The sequence below is a fragment of the Nothoprocta perdicaria genome, unplaced genomic scaffold (assembly GCF_003342845.1).
Source record: "Nothoprocta perdicaria isolate Ctin4 unplaced genomic scaffold, notPer1 scaffold_30, whole genome shotgun sequence".
Classification (NCBI taxonomy): domain Eukaryota; kingdom Metazoa; phylum Chordata; class Aves; order Tinamiformes; family Tinamidae; genus Nothoprocta; species Nothoprocta perdicaria.
This window is the reverse complement of record NW_020455533.1, coordinates 4413029-4431875: the sequence shown is the minus strand read 5'-3', so window position 1 is coordinate 4431875 and position 18847 is coordinate 4413029. Positions and strand designations below refer to the sequence as shown.

The following is an 18847-nucleotide window of genomic DNA, read 5'->3' as shown; positions in this document are numbered from 1 at the left end:
CAGTACAGCTGATTTCCCACAGATGCGAACACGTCCCCACAGCTCACACGGTGAGGATGAGGAAGGCAGAAGGATGGTGTGAGCCCCCTTCTTTATAGAAACAGGCTGAGAACCATCCATATTTATTATCCCTTTTTCCACATGCTTTTTCCTGCCTCTGCCTCCCTCAAGACTGAGCTTCTCCCAGTGCTTTTCCAGGTGAGTGAGGAGTGAGGAATCACGAGCCCGGTGCCCGAGGTCTRTCTGCAGGAGCGTTTCTGGGCTGCACGTTGCCCTGCCAGCTATGCAGTTCTGCCAGTCACAACAATTTGTGGGCAGATTATTATTTTTGCGGGCTTGGACATGCAGCACTGCAGCTATTCAGAGTTCACATGTGAACTCTTGATCTGAAAACAGCTCTGCCTTCTCCACACCCTTCACTGTGAGGGTGACAAAGCACTGGAACAGGCTGCCCAGAGAGGTTGTGGAGTCTCCTTCTTTGGAGATCTTTAAAACCCGCTTGGATGCGGCCCTGTGCCACGTGCTCTAGGTGACCCTGCGTGAGCAGGGGGGTTGGACTAGATGACCTCTGAGGTCCCTTCCAACCTTCGGCATTCTATGATTCTATGATTCTATGATTCTATGCCAGTGATTGCAGCCAGAGTGCACTAGTGATCTCTACGTGTGACCTCCTCCTTTTTTCCTCCCAATTTTTTATCACCAGTGCTTTTCCTCATTTCATAGGTGTTAATTCTCTGGGGCTGCAAGGCCCCTCTGGCTCCAACCTTTCACTGATGCCTTCCCTGTATGACCCTGCAATCTTTTGAGACTTCATTGCTTAGASGAAAACAGTAAAACCCATATAATAACCGTGCTGTAACTCCTAGCATGTGTTTGGCCTTTGAGGAGTGCAAATGTAGTTTCTTAAGCAGCAATATTCCCAAACCCTGCCACATGCAGCTCCTAAAAGCCACCTCGCTCTCCTGCAACCTCTGCTTCCCATGCATATGCGTGTTGGGGGTTTTGCACGTTCACTCCTGGGCAGTTTAACATCTCTGGGGAGCAACGTGGCCCCTTGCAGCTGCCTGGGGGCTGAGGGCAGTGTCCTGCACCCTGCTCAGCCCATTGCCAGCGAAGGCAGCTGAAATGAGAAGCAAGGAGGTAGCTTTGAGCTGGCAGTGATGCTCTTCAGCTGGTGGGTTCGTCTCCTTGCCACGGTGATGGCTGTTTGCTCAGAAACGGAGGAYGAAGATGCATGAATTCGCCAACAATTCAACCCTGACTTCATTGCTCTACTGAGCTGGAGAGCTGCGGGTTCCAGCCCCAAGAAAGGTGGATTTCCCTCCTCGCTGCTGCAAGGACGAGCTGGAAATGGGTTCCTGCTGGGTGAGCCCTGATGCCCCTAGCAGGGCAGGATCGAAGGACACGGGGCCGGGACCCGGCAGGGCTGGGCGCTCTGCGGCGGGCTGATAGCGCAGCCCTGGGCAGCGGGAGGCCCCGCTCCCGGCTGCCTTGCCCGCAGATGGTTAATGAGCWGCCGGGTCACCGCTAATTAGCGATGTGCGGGGCCCGCAGCGGCCCCAGCGCTGCCTCCCGGCGGCGGCTCCGCGTCGCGCCCGCCAGGGGGCGCCCCGAGACCGGCGGCGGCGCCAGGACCCCCCCCCGCACCCAGGGGAGCCCTGGGACGCGGGCACCTATGGGACCTGGAACCTATGGGATTGGGCACCTATGGATTAGGCACCTATGGGACCTGGAACCTATGGGACCTGGAACCTATGGATTAGGCACGTATGGGACCTGGAGCCTATGGGATTGGGCACCTATGGGACCTGGAACCTATGGGATTGGGCACCTATGGATTAGGCACCTATGGCACCTGGAACCTATGGGACCTGGGACCTATGGGACTGGGCACCTATGGCACCTGGGACCTATGGGACCTGGAACCTATGGGATTGGGCACCTATGGATTAGGCACCTATGGGGCCTGGAACCTATGGGATTGGGCATCGATGGCACCTGGGACCTATGGGACCCGGGACCTATGGACTGGGCACCAATGGGACCTGGAACCTATGGGACCCGGGACCTATGGAACCCGATACCTATGGGATTGGGAGCCTAGGGGATGCGGGACCTATAGGAGCCAAAGCCTGTAGGATTGGGCACTTATGGGACCTGGGACCTATGGGATCTGGAAYCTATAGGCCCAGGGATTCCTGGAACATGGCTAACTCTAGGACYAAGGATCTATGGATCCCAGCACTTACAGGATCCCAGCTTCCCTGAGTCCTGGGTACCCTGGGACTCCAGGAGCTCMGGCCCCCATGCAACCTGTGATCTTATAGAATCCAGGTGCTCAGGACCTGGATGTTCATGGGATCTGGGACCTCGGCAGCTACAGGAGCCGGGACCCTTTGGCCATCTGCACCTATGGGACCCAGGAGCCCCAAGACCCAGGTACCTTTATGGGACTTGGCCTCTCTGRTACTCACGACCCCTGGGATTGGCACCTTGGGGATCTGGGTAAGTACAACAGGACCCAGCATCCCTGGAACCCTGGAATCTCCCTGGATCAGGACTGGCACGTCCCTCTAGGACATAGGCACCCGTGGGACAGGCAGCCCTGGGACTCGGCCCCCTCAGGACTTGGGTGTCRCCAGATCTGTCCCCCCAAGGTGCTGGGATCCAGTGCAGAGAGACAGGGGCTGCTGCTTGTTCCRCAGCAAAGAGAGGCGCTGGGGAAGAGGATGCTCGTGCCAAGGTGGGGACACACTGCCAGTCAGGAATTCCAACCAGGAACTGGAATTAGGGCAGCAACCTTGGCTGCTAGTCCTGGCCTATGCCACCCTCTCCCTCCGCAGAGAGTCCCGACCCCAGCTCAGCTCCTGTCCTTAGCTCTGATCCCATTACCTTAATACACCGGCGGCGTGGGTGGGAAATGTCCCTTTCGTGGTGACCTCGCTGCCCTCGTGCCCGGGGCAGCGGGAGGCCCCTAATCCCGCCTGGAGGAGCCCGTCCTGCCGGCTGCTCCCGCCGCAGCAGCATCCGCATCCATCCAGCACGGGAAGGACTGAGCTGGATCCCGAGCCCTGCACCGGTTTGAACTGCTGCATGGAGCAGCGTGGGCTGATGTGCAAATAAATAAATAACGTGGAGGTTTCGTTCTTTAGCTGGAAATGTATCTCCTTTGCAGGTCTGCCCGCAGCTCCAGCGCCGATCCCGCTTGTTGCATCCCTGTGGATGCTGCTTGTTGCATCCCTGTGGATGCCGCATGTGCCGGCCTGGCCCTTTGCAGCAGCCGGGAGCTCTGCCACCCGCCTGGGCCCCTTCCCGTCTCCTCCTTTGTTTTCCCTAATCGCCCGCGAGGCCGCCAGGGCACGGGCTGTTTCTGACCCGCTGTTTGCACAAAGCCTCCCACCTCGCGGCTGGAACGTGCCGACCYGGGAACACCCGGGAACACCGGGAATCCGACCTTGGAGAGGGAACTAACCGGTTTGGGCACCSGCGAGCCACAGCCCCAGCAAGGGCTGCCCGGCCGGCCGGGCACTGCGGCTGCTCCAACCCTGATCCAAGGCCTTCTAGGTCTCCCGTTTCCTTTCCAATGTTTTTGTGGCATGTCAGCTTTCCCTGCTGGGAGCAGATAATTGGGAATTCCCATGCAATCTCATTCTGCACCGGTGGGTTTCCTCACCTGCAGCCAGGCTCGGGGCAACAAGGTGGAATTACGGTGTTGCAGACAACAGCTTAATATAATCCCCCATGCGAGCGGCCGGCGGGGACAGAGCCCTGCGGAGCTGCCCTTGGCTCAGGGACGGATCCGGAGCCGCCCGCCCGGACCAGGGCAGCAGCCAGGCCCAAAATAGAGCGTTTGCAGCCAGCAGAGTGGGCGGAATGATGTTTTTCCCCGAAGCCGCTCAATAGCCTTGAGGCTGCTGGCACCGATAAGCGTTTGCCCGCGTGCCCCAGCGAGCGGCTTTCATCTCTGCCTTATCCCAATGCTGAGCGCGGAGCCTGGGATTATTTCTGCACCTGGAGATCTGCCCGGATCGTGCTCAGGGCCGTGCACTGCCGTTAGGAGTGAGCAGCAGCAATGTCACCTTTAGTCCCCATAGCTGCTGCTCAGGCCCCTATCTTGCAGCACCAGCAGAGGCTCAAATTAATAATTCCAGCATACAAATTGCATCAGTTTCCCCGCTTTGGCCTCRCTGGCGCCCTGCAGCATCACTGGCAATAATAAAGCCACTTCAGCAGGCTCATCCCCTCTCCTTTCTGCAGGGAATGATGCGGACATTAAACACAGAGCAAATTGCACGGTGCATCCGAGGGAAGATGCTTGGCTGCCTTCTCTTTCCCTGATGACGCAGGCGCCGGGAATAGCAGCTCCATTAATTCCGTCCTTTGCCTCGCGTGAGTCGTCGCCRGCGCTCGGATCTCGCCTTGCTATAAAGGTGGTCGCACTGGTAAACTGCAAAAAATTGCAAATTGCATTTGCTGCTGCTGCGTCTCCACCGCCAGCTGCCCCCAAAAACCGTCCGCTCCGAAACCGCGGCAGATATTGCACCCGAGATAACAGATTACAGGCAGATATTGGCCTGCTCCACTGGCACGGAGCGTTCCCGTGCATTTCGGTGCCTTCCCATACATTTTGGTGCATTCCCATGCGTTTTGGTGCGTTTCCGAGTGTTTCGGTGCTCTGCGCTGCTGTCAGCCGCGCGCTGAGTTTTAACAGATGGTCCCAGTGACAATGACGGCCTCGGAGGGCTCTATTTATACATTCCGTGTTGGGCTGTTATCCTGCGTGCGCGGGGGCTCCGCACAAACAGCGAATCCCTAGTGCTTCCTGGCTCTGGAATCGGGAAGCGAGACGGTCTGTGCCAGATAATGCCGCGTTTTGGGGTATTGGTGGGAGGAACCGTGGGGTTTTGGGGGAGCTGCATGACGGGATCACTCCAGGGAAACTGGGAATGAGGCGCCCCAGCCGTGCTGGGATGGTGAYGGATACCGGCCCCATCCACGTGACGGCAGCGATAGGGAGCAAGCTGCGACCTTTGCGCTTTGCCGTGCGCTCCAGCAGGAGCTGCGGCGGGAAGCGGCTTGGAAGGGATTGGCACTGGGCTCCGGGATCGCTTCCCATGCTGTTTTTTAGGGGAAGGAAAGGAAAGAAAGGAAGGAAAGAAAGAAAGGAAAGGAAGGAAGGAAAGGAAGGAAGGGCTGCTGCGATCCTCTGGCTGGATGCAAAGCTGGGAGCGTGGGCAAGTCCTGGCTCCATGCAGAAGGTTTTAGCACTTTCAGGAGCCCTGCAAGGAGAAGGGAGACCTGGCGAGGGCTGCACCAGGGATTCAATCCGAAATAAGGAAATAAGAGGATTTTCCCAACTACTGTGTAAATAGGAAGGGAGATTTTCCCAACTGTTGCTCAGCAAGGGAGAGGCCAACTTAATGCCACTGAAATAGATTGGATTAGGCGGGATTTGCAGAGGGCCGGGCTGCAAGAATGGCTTATTTAGGTTTTTAGCAGCCGTGTGGCAAGCGCGGTGTCGCAGTGCCGAACAGCCACCTCGGGGTGCCGGGAGCTGCCGGGCGCGGAGCTGGGAGCTCCCGGGATGGATCTGGAGGGGACGGAGGGCAGCGTCACACGGGAGCGGCCCATGGGACATGGAACCGCATGGCCGGRTGTGCCTGGGAAAGGCAAATCCAACCCCATCCCTAGCCCACAGGAGCTGTAGGGTAGGTATCACTAGGGCTTCAAATGGCTAAATGCAGCAGTGATTTTTTTTTTTTTTTCCCATGCAAACCTTTCTCTTACCTCTGGGTGCTCCCTGGGCCGGGGGCAGCTCCGTGTTCCGGCTCCGATCCGGATCCGTGAGCTGCGTGCTCGCAGTTTAGGGCTTGCTGGGCTTGACCCCGCTCCTTACCGCAGGATTTTGCATCACATCCTTCTGCCTCCGGAGCGGTGGCTCCTTTCCGGCCCTGTCACCACGTTCCCTCCCRCCTCTCCCCAGGCTTTGGGCTGGAAGAAGCAGAAATCGCTCAATGCTTTGGGAATGTGCAGGAGGGATAACGTGCATCCTTGCAGGATGCTCCCTGCGTTCCGCTCCCRTTCCCATCCCTGTGCTTTTGCACATTTGCCTGGAGCCTCCCGCAGCATCGGGCTGCAGGAATGGAGCCTTCACCCTCACTGCGAGGAGCTCGGGGGGGAAACAGGCCACTCACCATCTTTTGCCTTAAAATAAAGAGAATGAAGAGAATAAACAACCATGCACAGCCGGGAGTGCCGCAATGCGCTGGTGCAAACTCCAGYGTGTGCAGGACGGGACCCGCGAGTCGCGCGCCAAAGACATCTGTGTGACTGGCACCATCCCGAGGTGGTGTCATCCAAAATGTGGGGGGGATACGGATTTGTGCATGGTCACTTGCAATTCCCAGGGCAGGAGACAACTGGAATAATGGTGCTCAACACACAGCAAAGTGGCAGCGCCCTGGGYTCCTGCTGGAAGAAGAAATGGGATTTTGGCCATTCCCGAAGCCCTTTCCCTATTGCCCTGGAGCCAAAGCAGCTGAGATTCCCGCTCCTGCAGCACCAGGGCTCCGAAGCAGCGACCTCCACGCCAGCGCGGGGGACATCCTGAGGGACACGGGGATCCTGTCCTGCGCTCCCTGCGCTCTTGCCCTGCTGCTGCTTCGCTCCAATTCCATCCTTTTTTTCCCCGGCAGCAGCTCAGCAGGGAGGCACAGAGCAGGTAATTCCCGCTCCTCCAGCGCTAAAGCAACGGGGAGGCTTTAAAAAAAACAACCGAAGGTAACGGGACAGACAGAATTACAGAATTGTCTATTTTGCAAGGCGGGGGGGGACTATTGCAGCTCGCGCTCCCGGCGCGCGCCGGCCCCGCTCCTTCCTCTTCCTTCCTTCCTCCTCCTCCTCCTCCTCGGCGCCGTGCGCGCCTGCGTGGCCGGGGCGGGGGGGGACGTGCGTGAGCGGGGGGAGGGCTCGCGGCGCCCGCAGCCCCCCCGGCGCCGGTTGCGGAGCGGAGCGGAGCGGGCCCGGGCTCGGCGCAGGTACCGACGGCGCGGCCGCCGCGGGGGGGGCGCAGCGAGCCGGGCGCGGCCCCCCCGCCCCAGCGATCCCCTTTTGCACGGTCTCTTTTTTCCATTTTTTTCCCCCTTATTTTTTCCCCCTTAATTTTTAATTTTTCCATTCTTTTTTCCATTTTTTCCCCCCTTAATTTAATTTTTTTTTCCTCCTTTTTATTCCGTTTATTCCCCCCTTCCTCCTTCCCGCGGGGACAGGGGGGACAGAGCAGCCCTGAGCGGGGGGACACGGGACCCGGCGGCCACCCTTGCAACCCCCCCCGTCCCCTCCCGCTGCCAGCGGYGCCCTGAGCCCCTTCGGGGTTATTCTTGGTGGGGAAAATCCCTTAAGGAGCTGCGCGGCCGCGGGAATCCCGAGGGATTTTCCCGGTGGGGAAGAGGAGGCGGGAATGTTTGGTTTGCAGCCGGGGGGGAGTGTTTGCAGCTGGAGGTGATGGGCTGCTTGGGGTTCTGCTGGGTCCCCACGGAGGGGGTGACACCCGGAGCCTGGTGGCAGCGGGMGGCCGGGTGCTCTGCGGAGCTTATGGGCTCGGAATCGCCCTCAAAAAAGGGGAAATAAAASAGAAAAAGTGTCCTTTTGTTAATGCTGAATGAGCTGCACTGGCAAAGTGACTGTGTGGGTTAATGTGGGCTTTGCAGAGGGGGGCCTGGCTGCTGGCCAGTGGCCCACGCCGTGATGCCGGCCCTGGCGTGCGCCGAGTTGCGCGGTCTCAGCAGCAGGCGCCGGGGTGCGGAGCCCTGGTGTGCGGGGACGGCCTGCGGTTCCTTCGGATGTGGTTCCGAGGACGGAGCTTCCTTGCCGCCGCGCAGCCATRCAGGGAGAGTTGGTATTTCCCAGGGCTCCGGAAGGCCGGAGCAGGGAGGCGTGCGCCTGTCCGTGTCCTCAGGCTGTTTTGGGGGTGTTGTTGTGTCATTCCTAGCGCGGGAGGAACGTGGTGCCCCGCGGTACCACCCAGTGCCCCCCCCCCCGGGCATCGCCAGGGGCCTCCCCTCGGATTAAGCGGCTCCGGGGAACAAGACAGACCAGTTCCCGTGGCGGAAACGAGCCGTGCGTGCCCGGCCCTTCCCTCGCCCTGCGGGGAGTTTCCCGTGGTGGAAAGGAAGGTTGTGCCCATGGTTTGAGCCTCTCTGCATGACGGTGCTGCTCCCGGGGTGGGGAGCCTTGGAATCCCCTTCTGGTTTCCTTCCTGCCTTGCAGGATGTTCTGCCCACCCGGGGCAATTGCAAAGGATGGGTTTCCCACTGCAGAGTGGAAGCTGCATCCTGCAGCCGCATCCCGCATGCGGATTCTGCAGCCGCATCCTGCACCGGGAGCTGCGGTGCCAACGCGGCCCTTCTTGCCACGGCTCGGATCCACCACTGGAAACCTTGGCAAAGCTGGCAGCTCTTCCTTCCTCTTCCCGCTCCTCGCAGCAGCATCTCCCATGCAGGATGCCAACAAGATGGATTTCCTGGAGGGCTTTCGGAGTCCCTGTCTTGCTCACCTGCASCTTTGAGTCCCATCCCAGCTCCATGGGATGGACAGGCCCAGAGGAAACTGTTCCGGTGGCTGCTACAAGGAGGCAGCCTGTGATTCCTGCCCTTAACGGCAGTTTTTAAGGATCACCAACCACTCCGGGCTGGAGCGATGCCTCCCTGCAGGACACGGATGCAAGTGTGGGCCTCGGCGCTGTCCCTGCACGGAAAGCCACCCGCCCCGGAGCTCCTAATGCGGATTAGTCACCTTCATAATTCCAGCTTTCCGGATGCAGATGGGCCTGGGGCGCTGGCTGCGGAGGGATGCCCGCTCGCATCCTGCTCACCATGCTCGCTTGGCCTGAGCTCCGTAATTTCATCCCATCTTCCAGGGGAAACGGCTCTGCCTGGGATGCGGCCAGTCCTGGAAAACTCTCCGCTCTTGCACGGCTGCCCCCTGCACCRCAGCCCGCTTGTGTCCCGGGTGCCTGCTCCCAAAGCTGCCATTCCCAAGCTCCCAAATCCTGCGGGGATGTTGCTGGAGAGCCTGCACGTACTTCACRTCTCGGTCAGGAAAGCCGCGGCTTCGCTCCAAGGTGCGATTTCCTTGGCAGCTTTTGTCAAGGGGTAAGTGGGCACTGTCGGGGCCGGCTCGTGCCCCTCGGAAGCAGCATCGCGCGTTCCCTCGGGAAACGCCAGTCCCTGGGAACCGCGGGAGAACCGGGGGATGCTGCTCTCCCGAGCAGAGCCGAAAGGAAAACAGCACAAGCAATGAGCAGTCCTGAGATCTTAACAGCTTCAAAATACAGAGCAAGCTCAAYGCAGCGAAGATGATCCGATTATTATTTTTTTGTCTCGTTTATTTATAACAGCAGCGAGCTACAAATAAGCCGTGTCGTGTCTCCCGTGTCTGCATCTCTGCGGCTCATTACTGCAAGCTCRCAGCGACCTCAGGCCGAAGCAGCAACATTTGCTCCAAGCTTGCAGCCCGAAACCTCTTGGCAAAGGCTCCTCTTTCCTTCCCCGCTCCAATTGCACAGCCCGGGGGGCTCCCTCTTCGATGACCCCCCCAGCAAAGGCGCTCTCCGTCTCCAGCTGGCTCCTGATGGGTTTTTCCTTGCTGCTAACGYTCCCTGGCTGGTGTTTCCAGTGGGAAGATGCAAATTTATTACGTGGTGGCTCCGCACGGGGAATCCAGATGTGTGCACTCGCAAGGAAGCCTGCTGGCTTGTTGTACGCTCCCTTGGCCAGCTATGGTCTTGCAGGACCTGGGAGACACTAGAGCTCGTGGACTTCTTGGAATCCCGGGATTCCTGGCACGGGACAGACCCTGCAGGTCCAAGGTTGCATCCTGGTCACTTGGGGTTCTGCTCGTGCGCAAGCTCGCTGCTCCGGGTCTCGCTCGTGTCTGGGGTTTGCTCGTGTCTGGGCTCGTGCTCTGCGTGCAGCCCTCGCCGCCAGCGCCTCGCGAGGCTGCTGACTTGGCCTGTCAGGCTGCGAGATGTCACCTTCCCCACATGCCACGTGATGCTCAGGCTTAAAATGCTGCTGAGAGACGAGTCAGGCGGGAGGAAAACCCGCYGAAGGGCGCGGGAGGCGCGAGGCCGCCGTGGGCACGCGCTCGTGGAGCAGCAGCGCTGGCTCTGCCCGTGTCCCGGCCTCGCTGCTGCTGGTGGCACCCAGGGGACGTCACCGATGGTGGCAGTGATRCCTTCCCCCCTGCTCCATGGCGCTGGTTCCTTGGGATTCTCTCATCACCGTCCCGTGTCTTGCAGATGCTGTGCACTAACGCAACCYGGGCCAGAAGGACCTGTCAGCTTTAGCCAGCGCGTCCCGTGAGGCCCAAGATGCTGCTGAGGTSCCGGTGAGGGTGAACTGAGCTGCTGCATCCCCCCGGCCCCTCGCATCCCCCGCGAGAGCCATGGAGGCCCCCTTGGACGTGCCCGTGGGGAACCTCCTTGACTTGGACACGGAGACCTCCGTCCCCACGGAGCCCTCGCCGGGGGACCCGGCGGGCGGCGACCCGGCCGCGGAGGAGAGCGATGCCACCGAGTCGGCGGACAGCGAGAACGACATGGGCTACTCGCCCGGGCGCTGGAGCGGCCGCCGCCGCTCGTCCTCCAACGAGTCCTTCTCCTCGAGCCAGAGCACCGAGTCGGCCAAGGACGAGGCGGCGGGCGAGCGCCGCGACTTCATGCGGCGCTACGTGGACAAGGTCTTCACCGGCGGGTGAGCCACGGGCCGTTTGTTTCCAGGCCATTTCCAGGCCGTTTCCAGGCTGTTTGCAGCCGCAGGGGCTCCGCAGGGCGAGCTCCCTGCGTTCCGTCTCGTCAAGTGCAATCAAGCAGCGGGTGATGAGGAGCGAGAGCTGGGGCTGCTTTGCTCGCTGGAGCTGCGTTTCTGCCCAGCTCTGCTTGCTCTCTCCTCCTGCTCTCCCTATGCACCAGAGCRTTGAGGATGCACCTGCATCTTCCTCCCGCCCTCCTCCCCATTGCAGCATCTGGACCTTGCAGGGACCGAGCATCCCTGCAGGAAGGAGCAGCCCCTGTGTCAGCTGCTGCAGGTCCTTGGCTTTAACGCTGTTTTTCTTATTTTTCCCCCCTTTCCTGCTCCAGCGAGGACCTGGACCAGGAAGAGAAGGCCAGGTTTGGTGAGCTCTGCAGCGGCGAGAACGGGAAGGGCAGGGAATGGTTCGCACGATACGTGAGCGCCCAGGTAAGGGGCGACGTGGGCAGAACGTGGGTACGGCGCCGTGTCCCCATGGGGGGCACAGCTGGGGTGGCCGGCAYGGGCCAGGGATCTGGCAGTGCCCAGGGGCACTGGTTTTGGAGGGCAGGAACTCGGGATAAGGGACGATAATCTGTTTAATCTTAGCAGAGTAAGATGCAGAAGTGAACAAATGCATCCTGAGGCAGTTAAGAACATGACGGTTGCCTGGAGGGAGGGAAGTTCCCTATTTTTCCCCTAGAAAAGCAGGTCAGGAATTCACCATGCTGTTTCCCGGATGGAAGCCTGCTCGAAGGAGCCTTCCCGGGGCTGCGGGGCGCTGCGGGGCTCCCCGCTCCGTGCTAACCCGCGCCTGGCTTTGTGCTTGCAGCGCTGCAACTCCAAGTGCGTCTCGGAGCAGACCTTCTATCGCCTCATGCAGTCCTTCGCCCTGGTGCTGTTTGAGTGAGTGCTGGGGTCCAGCCTCGCAGGGATGTCCCCGTTCATTCAGAGGGCCAGGAGAGCCCCGTCTCCAAAGCCACCCTCTCTTGGGAAGTGGGAGCTCGTGCCGAGCATGGCGGGGTGTCCCCTGGGGTTTGTGGCAGGAAAGGTGCCCCTTCCCGGCGGAGCAGATCCGCAGCTGTGGGTGGAATGAGCAGGGGCCACGGAGATGCTTCCATTCCCATTGCCAGGTGTCTTCATCCAGCTCTGCCTCCCTTTCAGGTGTCACCAGATGGATGACTTCAGCCCTGCCAAGAACCTCATGACCATGTGTTTCACTTACTACTACATCGGTAAGAGGCGCCTGCACCCTCGGGCTCTTCTTGTGCTGGAGATGGATGGTGGAATATCCAGGGTGGAATATTCCTGGTCCAGGTGTTGCGGATTCGGAACCGCGCCTGAGTGTGGGTTTGTTGGCTTGGATGCTGCTCAGAGAAGGGTCTCCCTGGCCTGGRGTCTGTGCCCTGCTCCTGGACACGCTCCTCGTGCTGGGAGCTCACGTTGATGTTGGGTCATTGCTTCTCATTGCTTCTCAGGGTATATCCACATGTGGCGAATATCCCTTGCAATCCTGTCCCCAGGTGTCCCCTCACCTTGGGAATGGGAACCCAATCCCATCCCAGCCCAGCAACATTGCCTGGTGCACAACTCCTCTGCAGCACACTCGGTTTTCTACCCAAAATGAGAGCAGAAAAACGTGCAAGGGATGGAGAWGGGATGGAGAGCGGATGGAGAGCGCAGTGCTTCTTGGAGCCTGAGCTCCTGCTGCCTCCCTGCAGGCAAACCGCACGCGCTGCCCTTGGAGAGCAAGGAGGAGAAGCCCATGGGTAGCATCGACTCCTACCTGAAGTCGGCCAACAGCTGGCTGGCCGAGAAGAAGGACATCGCGGAGCGGCTGCTGAAGAACACGGAGAACGTCAAGGGCTTCTTYGGGGGCCTGGAGACCAAGCTGAAGGGTCCCGCGGCGCGGAAGGGCGAGTGGGTACCGCTCCGGTGGGCTGGGATGCGCTCGGGATGTGGCACCGGTGACAGGGCTTGGTGCCACCACGGGGAGGTGGCACGCGGAGATGTGTCTGGCCACCTTGTTGGCTGTGGGGACTGTGATTTGGGAAAATGAAGGTGGTTCCCTTGCCAAGGAGGCTGGGGATTCTGATGTGGGCTGTGGATGCTCTGGAGCTGATGCTGGTTTTTGTGTCRCAGCAGCGAAGGGGAGGACAAGCCAAAGGAGAAGGGGAAGACAACGGGTGAGTGGAGCGGGTCCTCRTGGGACACAGTGGCCACTTGGATACCCACCAGCGATGGTGACATCCGTGCGCGGTGGGAGGTCGAGTGTCACCGGGGTGCATCCCTGTGCGTCCCACAGCTCCTGTGCAGAGCCCCGAGGAGGAGAAGAGAGGAGAGAAGATCTACCTGTACATGCACCTCAAGCAGCAGCCCATCTGGTAAAGCTGCCCGGGGGCTCCAGGGGGGCAGGAGCGGGGCCACCCTRCCCACACCTTCCACATCACCCCAACGTTCCCCATTGCTTTCAAGCTGGTGCCACCCCAGCGAGGGGTGCCCGAGCTTTGCACGTCCCCTTGGCCAGGAAATTCGGGTTTGCAGCCATGTAAACTGGGGTGACAAACTGGGGACACTGGGGGCTGGTGGCGGGGGCTGGCCCTGGGTCACTGCCACCGCCTCCTTCCTCCCTCCTCCTCCTCCTCCTCCTCGCAGGCACAACCTGCGGTTTTGGAACGCCGCCTTCTTCGACGCTGTTCACTGCGAGCGGAGGAAGAGGTCTCCCACCACCAGGTAGGGTGCGAGCCTGGGGCGGCGGGGAAACCCAAAAGCACCAAATTCCTCTTTTTCTCTCTCTTTTCTCTCTTTCTGCCTCTAACCGCTGTTTCATCTGTTCTTCTCTTTTTTCTTTCTTTCTTTCTCCTCCATCCATCTCTCTTGCATGGTCTTTCACACCCAACCTTTGTTGGCCCCGTTCCTGCTGCCACTCCAGAGGGAGCGCTGGAGAGGAAGAGGAGAAGAGGTGTGTGTGTCTGTCCGCGTTCCCTGTTGCTCTGTCCGGCAGGGCCGGCTCGCCCTGCCTCCAAATCCACCCTCGGATTCCATCCTCGCGCTTTGGAAGCAGGGTGCTCTCTACTGCTGCTTTGGTGTCAGCTTTACTGTGTCCCTCCTTGTGCCATTGCATCAAGGTGGTGAAGACCTTGATCCAGCTGGAAAATCTCATCCTTTTTTTCCTCTTTTTTTTTTTCCCCTTGTGCAAAAGGGAAAGGAAATGCAACTGGCATTGCACGTTGCATTTGCAAGCGTGCAAGTGGGTTGCAAAGGCCGAGAGCAGTTGCATCCATCAGCGCGTGCAGCCGCAGGGTGCAGTCTTGGCTGCATTGCTCGGGATATCTGACCTTGGAGCAAATCATTTAAAGGACGGCCCTAGCGAAGGCAAAGGAGCTCGGCAGTGGATATTTAAGGCACACGCCAGCAGCTGGATAAGCCAAACTGTGGGTGGAAAACTCAAAGGATTTGGATGGAGCCGCGTGTGAGGCTTCCCCCCTTTTCAGGCATCTTCCTCCTGTGTTGCAAACAAGAAGCAGGGTGAATTTTTCTTGAATATTTTGACCGCTTTTCTCCCCTTTCCTCCATGAAAAATGTAGAAAATGGAGAAAAAAAAAAAAAAAAGCAAACTTGCTTCCCCTGCAAGTGGGCCAGCAAGCCCTGCAAAGCTCTGCTCAGCTTTCAAAGCTTTGGAAAAAAGATGGATTCTTCTCCATTCTCAGCCTTCAGGTTTGGCATCCCCCAATGCTGTCATGAACTTTATCTGGGAGAAACAACTTTTTAAAAATATTTTTAGAATTCTTTTTAAAACAAGATGTTAAGGTCCCCGGGCCGTATCACTGTAAGCGGCTCAGCCAGGTCCAGCTCGGCAGCTCCTGCTGCATCCGAGCATCCCGATGAGGGCGCATCCCAGTGCGAGCGCATCCCGGTGTGGGCGCATCCCAATGCAGGAGCATCCCGGAGCATCCCTGTCTCTCCTCACTTTCCAGCCTCGGCAGCCACCGCGGGTGCTCGGTCCGAACTTGCTCCGCTGCAGAAGAGCCCCCTTCCCACCAGCCGCTTCCTCCCACACCTCTGATCCCGCATGGAGCACGGGCTGTGCCAGTGTGGCCAATCCCTGCCGTCCTCCTTTTTTTCTCCTCCATATATATAAATATATATTTATTTTTCTTCTACCTATCCCTGCTTTTCTTTCCCTTTATCCTCTTATCCTTGCTGTAACCTTCCCCGACTTCTTTCCACACCAGGGCTGGCTTCACCCCGGAGCTGTAGTTTTCCCAAGGGGGCGTTTGCGGGGGGAAATGGGTTGTTTGCAGGCGGGAGCCAGGGCGTCCTGGGGCAGCACTGAGAGCTCGGGGACGTCGCCGTGTGGCACTGCCTGCGCTGCTCCTGCCTTGCAGGGAGAAGTGGTGCCACATGACGCAGGAGGAGCGCGACGACAGCCTGCGCTTCAACGAGAACATCACCTTCGGGCAGCTGGGGTGAGTGCGGCGGGCGGATCGGGGCACGGATGGACGCGGAGGGGGAGATGCGGCTGTGCTGCTCCAGGCTGTGCCGGGATGTGGGCTGAACTGTGGATAGGTGTTGCCTGCGGGATGCAGGGCATCCCCCATCCGAGGGCATCCCCCATCCGAGGGCATCCCCCTCCGAGGGCATCCCCCATCTGAGATTATCCCCCATCCGAGGGCATCCCCCATCTGAGGTTATCCCCTGTCCAAGGATATCCCCCATCCGAGGGTATCCCCTATCCGAGGGTATCCCCCATCCAAGTGCATCCCTCGTCCAAAGGCATCCCCCATCTGAGGGCATCCCCCATCTGAAGGTATCCCCCGTCCAAGTACATCCCCTGTCCAAGTGCATCCCCATCCAATCACATCCCCCATCCGAGGGCATCCCCCATCCGAGGGCATCCCCCATCCGAGCGCATCCCCCATCCGAGGGCATCCCCCATCCGAGCGCATCCCCCTCCAAGCGCATCCCCCATACGAGGGTATCCCCCATCCAAGCGCATCCCCCTCCAAGCGCATCCCCCATCCGAGGGCATCCTGATACCTCATGCTAAGGGCTCCAGGGAGGATGAGGAGGGTGGTGGGTTGAGGAAGAAGCTGCCGGGAGGTTGGGTCCAGCCTGCGCCTGCCCGTCTCTCCTCAGCACCTTCATCCACAACATGCTGGCCTTCGGCCTCAGCAAGAAGCTCTGCAGCGACTTCCTGAAGAAGCAGGCGACCATCGGCAACCTGGACGAAGGTAGGACCACGACGGGGGCGCAACGGTGGCCCCGGCCACCCCGGGGCCCCCGTCACCTCCCCTCTCCCCTCCGCAGAGCAGTACAAGCTGCTGAGCGACCACATCGAGCAAGTGGCGGCCGAGTAGCCGCCRCGGAGCCGGGGCCACCGCTGTCACCTCCGGGGCCACCCGCCAGCGAGGACGGGCTGCTTGGAATATCCTTACAACAACCCCGCATGATCGTCAGCCCGGCGTCGAGGCTGCCCGTAGCAATAGGAGCACCTTCTCCCTCCCTGGATCCTTCCCTGCCTTTCAGAGCAGACTTTCCCGGTGTGTTTTGTCGGTTAATAGAAGGAGAAGCGGGAAAACAAGCCCGGAGCAGCCCTGCCGCTGCTGTGCGCCGGGATCCTGCGCTGTCCCGCGGCACCTTCCCCCTGAATTCGGGAGAGCCGGGGGGATTGGAGGTTGTGGAGCGGCTCTCCAGGGAACTGCTGCTCCGTGGAAGCCACCGCTTCCTTTTGGCAATGGGCTCGTGTTGCTTTGTGCACCCTGGAGCATCCCAGTGGTTGGAGAAGCAGGCAGCTGTGCGGGAAGCCCTGCTGCCGCGGGGAGCTTCCCCACACCCTCTTTGGAGGGATTTCTTTGCTTTTTGTACATCTCGGCAAGAGGAAAACCGCGGTTTGCTCTACAGCATTAGCCTTGCTCGGCAGGGAATAAGCCATGGCCTTGGGCACGCTTTGGGAGAGGAGGAAGAGGAGCTTGGAGCGCAGGCGGCAGGGCTCGGCGCAGCCGCGAGGCTCCCCGTCTGCTCTTGGTTTTCCCCCTTTTTTCCTCCTCTGCTCTTGTCCTGTTCGCCCRGGTTTCCTGGGAATACCGCTCCGGGTGTCCCGGCTCCGAGTGAGGCTCCATCCCGGCACTGACTCTCTCGGGATCCGGGCACGCTGCTGCTGCAGGGATTTCATTTGCACTTTGCRTCCCCCCGAGGGGACGTCTCCTTGGGGCGCCGGGACAGGACCTGCMGCCTCCGGCAGCCCCTCGCCCAAGCTCCCTTCGGTTCTTCCCCCAAATTCTGCTTTCATTGTTTATTTTTCCAACATTAAAGAAGTTTAGCAGTGAAAAAAGATACTATTTGCATGGGTATTTTTCTAAAAAACAATTGGAAAAACTGCATTTTTGGTGGCCATGCRTCACTCTGCTCTGGGGCTCCCGGATCATGGATTCGTGGAGACGTTTCAAGGCTGCGTGTGGAACTCACGACTTCCATCCCCCTTTGGAGCAGGACAGCGTGAAGGACAGGGTGAGAGAGGCTGCAATAAATTATCTTTAAAAAATGACTCTTATTTMGCAGTTGATATATATATTTTAATCCAATGAGTCTTCTCCTCTCKCCACGCTCATCTTCTGCAGTCCCTTGCACCTTGCTCAGCTCCATCCCCTTTTGCCCCTTTCCTATGGATAACCCATTTCTCTTTCTTTTAGCAGAGAAAATTGATGCCCCTTTTAAAGAAATGCTTGGGTTTGCCCTGGAGCTGCATAGACTGGTGAAAAAGATTTAATTTGTCTTTTCTTTCCCCCTTTGCGCTCCATCTTTGCCAGCCGCTGCGGATCCTGCGCCGGAGCTGGGATTCGGCTCAGGCCCCGGGCTCTGGGATTTCCCTGTATTTAAAAATCAATTAGTCGGTATTAACTTATTAAAAACCAACAAGAAGAAAAAAAAAGAGAGACTGATTAATGGGCTGTGGGTGCATACAAGGGGTTTGCTCGGCACCGGAGCTTGCAGCAAGGCTCCGGGATTGTGGGATCACCTGGTGCCACTGGGGGAAGGACAGTGACAGGCTCGAAAATGCCATTTTGCCCCCAATTGCAGCTGGACACTGTGGAATTTGGTTTCGTAGCCCCATCCAGTGTCTGCCAAGCGAACTGCACAGGGAAAGGGAGGCTGCTCCGCACCCCACGCTCCRGCCTGGCGCAGAAAGTGGCAGCTGTGGCTTAAAATCCGGATATTTCCAGGAAAAAAGGTCCTGTCCGAGGTGACCTCGCCTGCTCCTGCACTGGAAAATCCGCAAGGGCCCGGGCAGGATGCAGGTTGCTGCACTGGATCTCAGCAGCATTCCCAGGAATGTCGTGTTGCTCGGGAGCTGCCGGAGAGGAGCGCGGGTTTAATCTGCTGCTCCGGCTCTGTGCAATTAACTGGATTCCCTCCTCTCGTTTCCTGCAGAGGTTTAATTAAAATGCATTGTTCACCGCGCCAATTAGTTGCTCTGTCCCCCAGAGTCCCCCTCTGGCTCCGAGTTCCTTCTCTTCTTGCTTTTGCAGCTAAGGTTGCTCCCAAAGGAATTTTTTCCCCGGTGGAGCTTCCCAGGGCCAGCCCAAATTTATCCGCATTGGGAGCAGCCTGACCTTGGGGTGCAGAAGGGGAAAATCTTTCTTGGAATAAATCCCAGCCTGGCAGGGGGGTTGCCAAGCCGGATCCGGTGGGATTTCAGCCCCAGGTTCCCGGCAGGCCCCACGCCACCCAGGAATTAGGTTTTCCCTCTTGCGGGCGCTTCCCACGTGGGGCTGATTCCGCAGCCTGCGGATTCCTTTCCCCTGAGCACGCTCGGCTCCACGGCCGCGGGAGGCTGCTCGCTCCCGACGCGGGTTTCAATGGGAAGACAAAAGGGCCRCGTGCTGGAGCACGCCCAGGTGGGAAGCCGGGCATCATCCGCCGGGATGSAGCGGATCCCGGGATGGGACGAGCGCGGAGCGCAGCGCACGGAGGCGGTGCTGGCCGGGAGCCGAGCCCCCCTGCGGGCCCAGGGGCRCCGGATTGCGGGATGAAAACTCTCCAAATGCCAAAATCGG

General features: G+C 59.3%; 1 protein-coding gene across 4 annotated transcripts; it reads left to right on the top strand.

Annotated features, from left to right (window-relative positions):
• Positions 1-7010: 7010 nt before the first annotated feature.
• On the top strand, positions 7011-17617 carry KIAA0513 (KIAA0513 ortholog). 4 transcript variants are annotated; one of them, XM_026042381.1, is made up of 13 exons: positions 7011-7037; positions 10301-10754; positions 11141-11240; positions 11623-11696; positions 11955-12025; positions 12512-12710; positions 12936-12976; positions 13096-13174; positions 13446-13523; positions 13723-13752; positions 15179-15259; positions 15930-16024; positions 16101-17617. In XM_026042381.1, exons 2-13 carry the CDS (start codon positions 10447-10449, stop codon positions 16148-16150), a joined length of 1206 nt encoding a protein of 401 aa, XP_025898166.1. In that variant the 5' UTR covers positions 7011-7037; positions 10301-10446; the 3' UTR covers positions 16151-17617. The 4 variants fall into 4 exon arrangements, with proteins under 4 accessions (XP_025898166.1, XP_025898165.1, XP_025898168.1 ...); XM_026042380.1 differs by having other exon boundaries at positions 12933-12976; XM_026042383.1 differs by lacking the exon at positions 13723-13752.
• The last annotated feature ends 1230 nt before the right edge of the window (positions 17618-18847 follow it).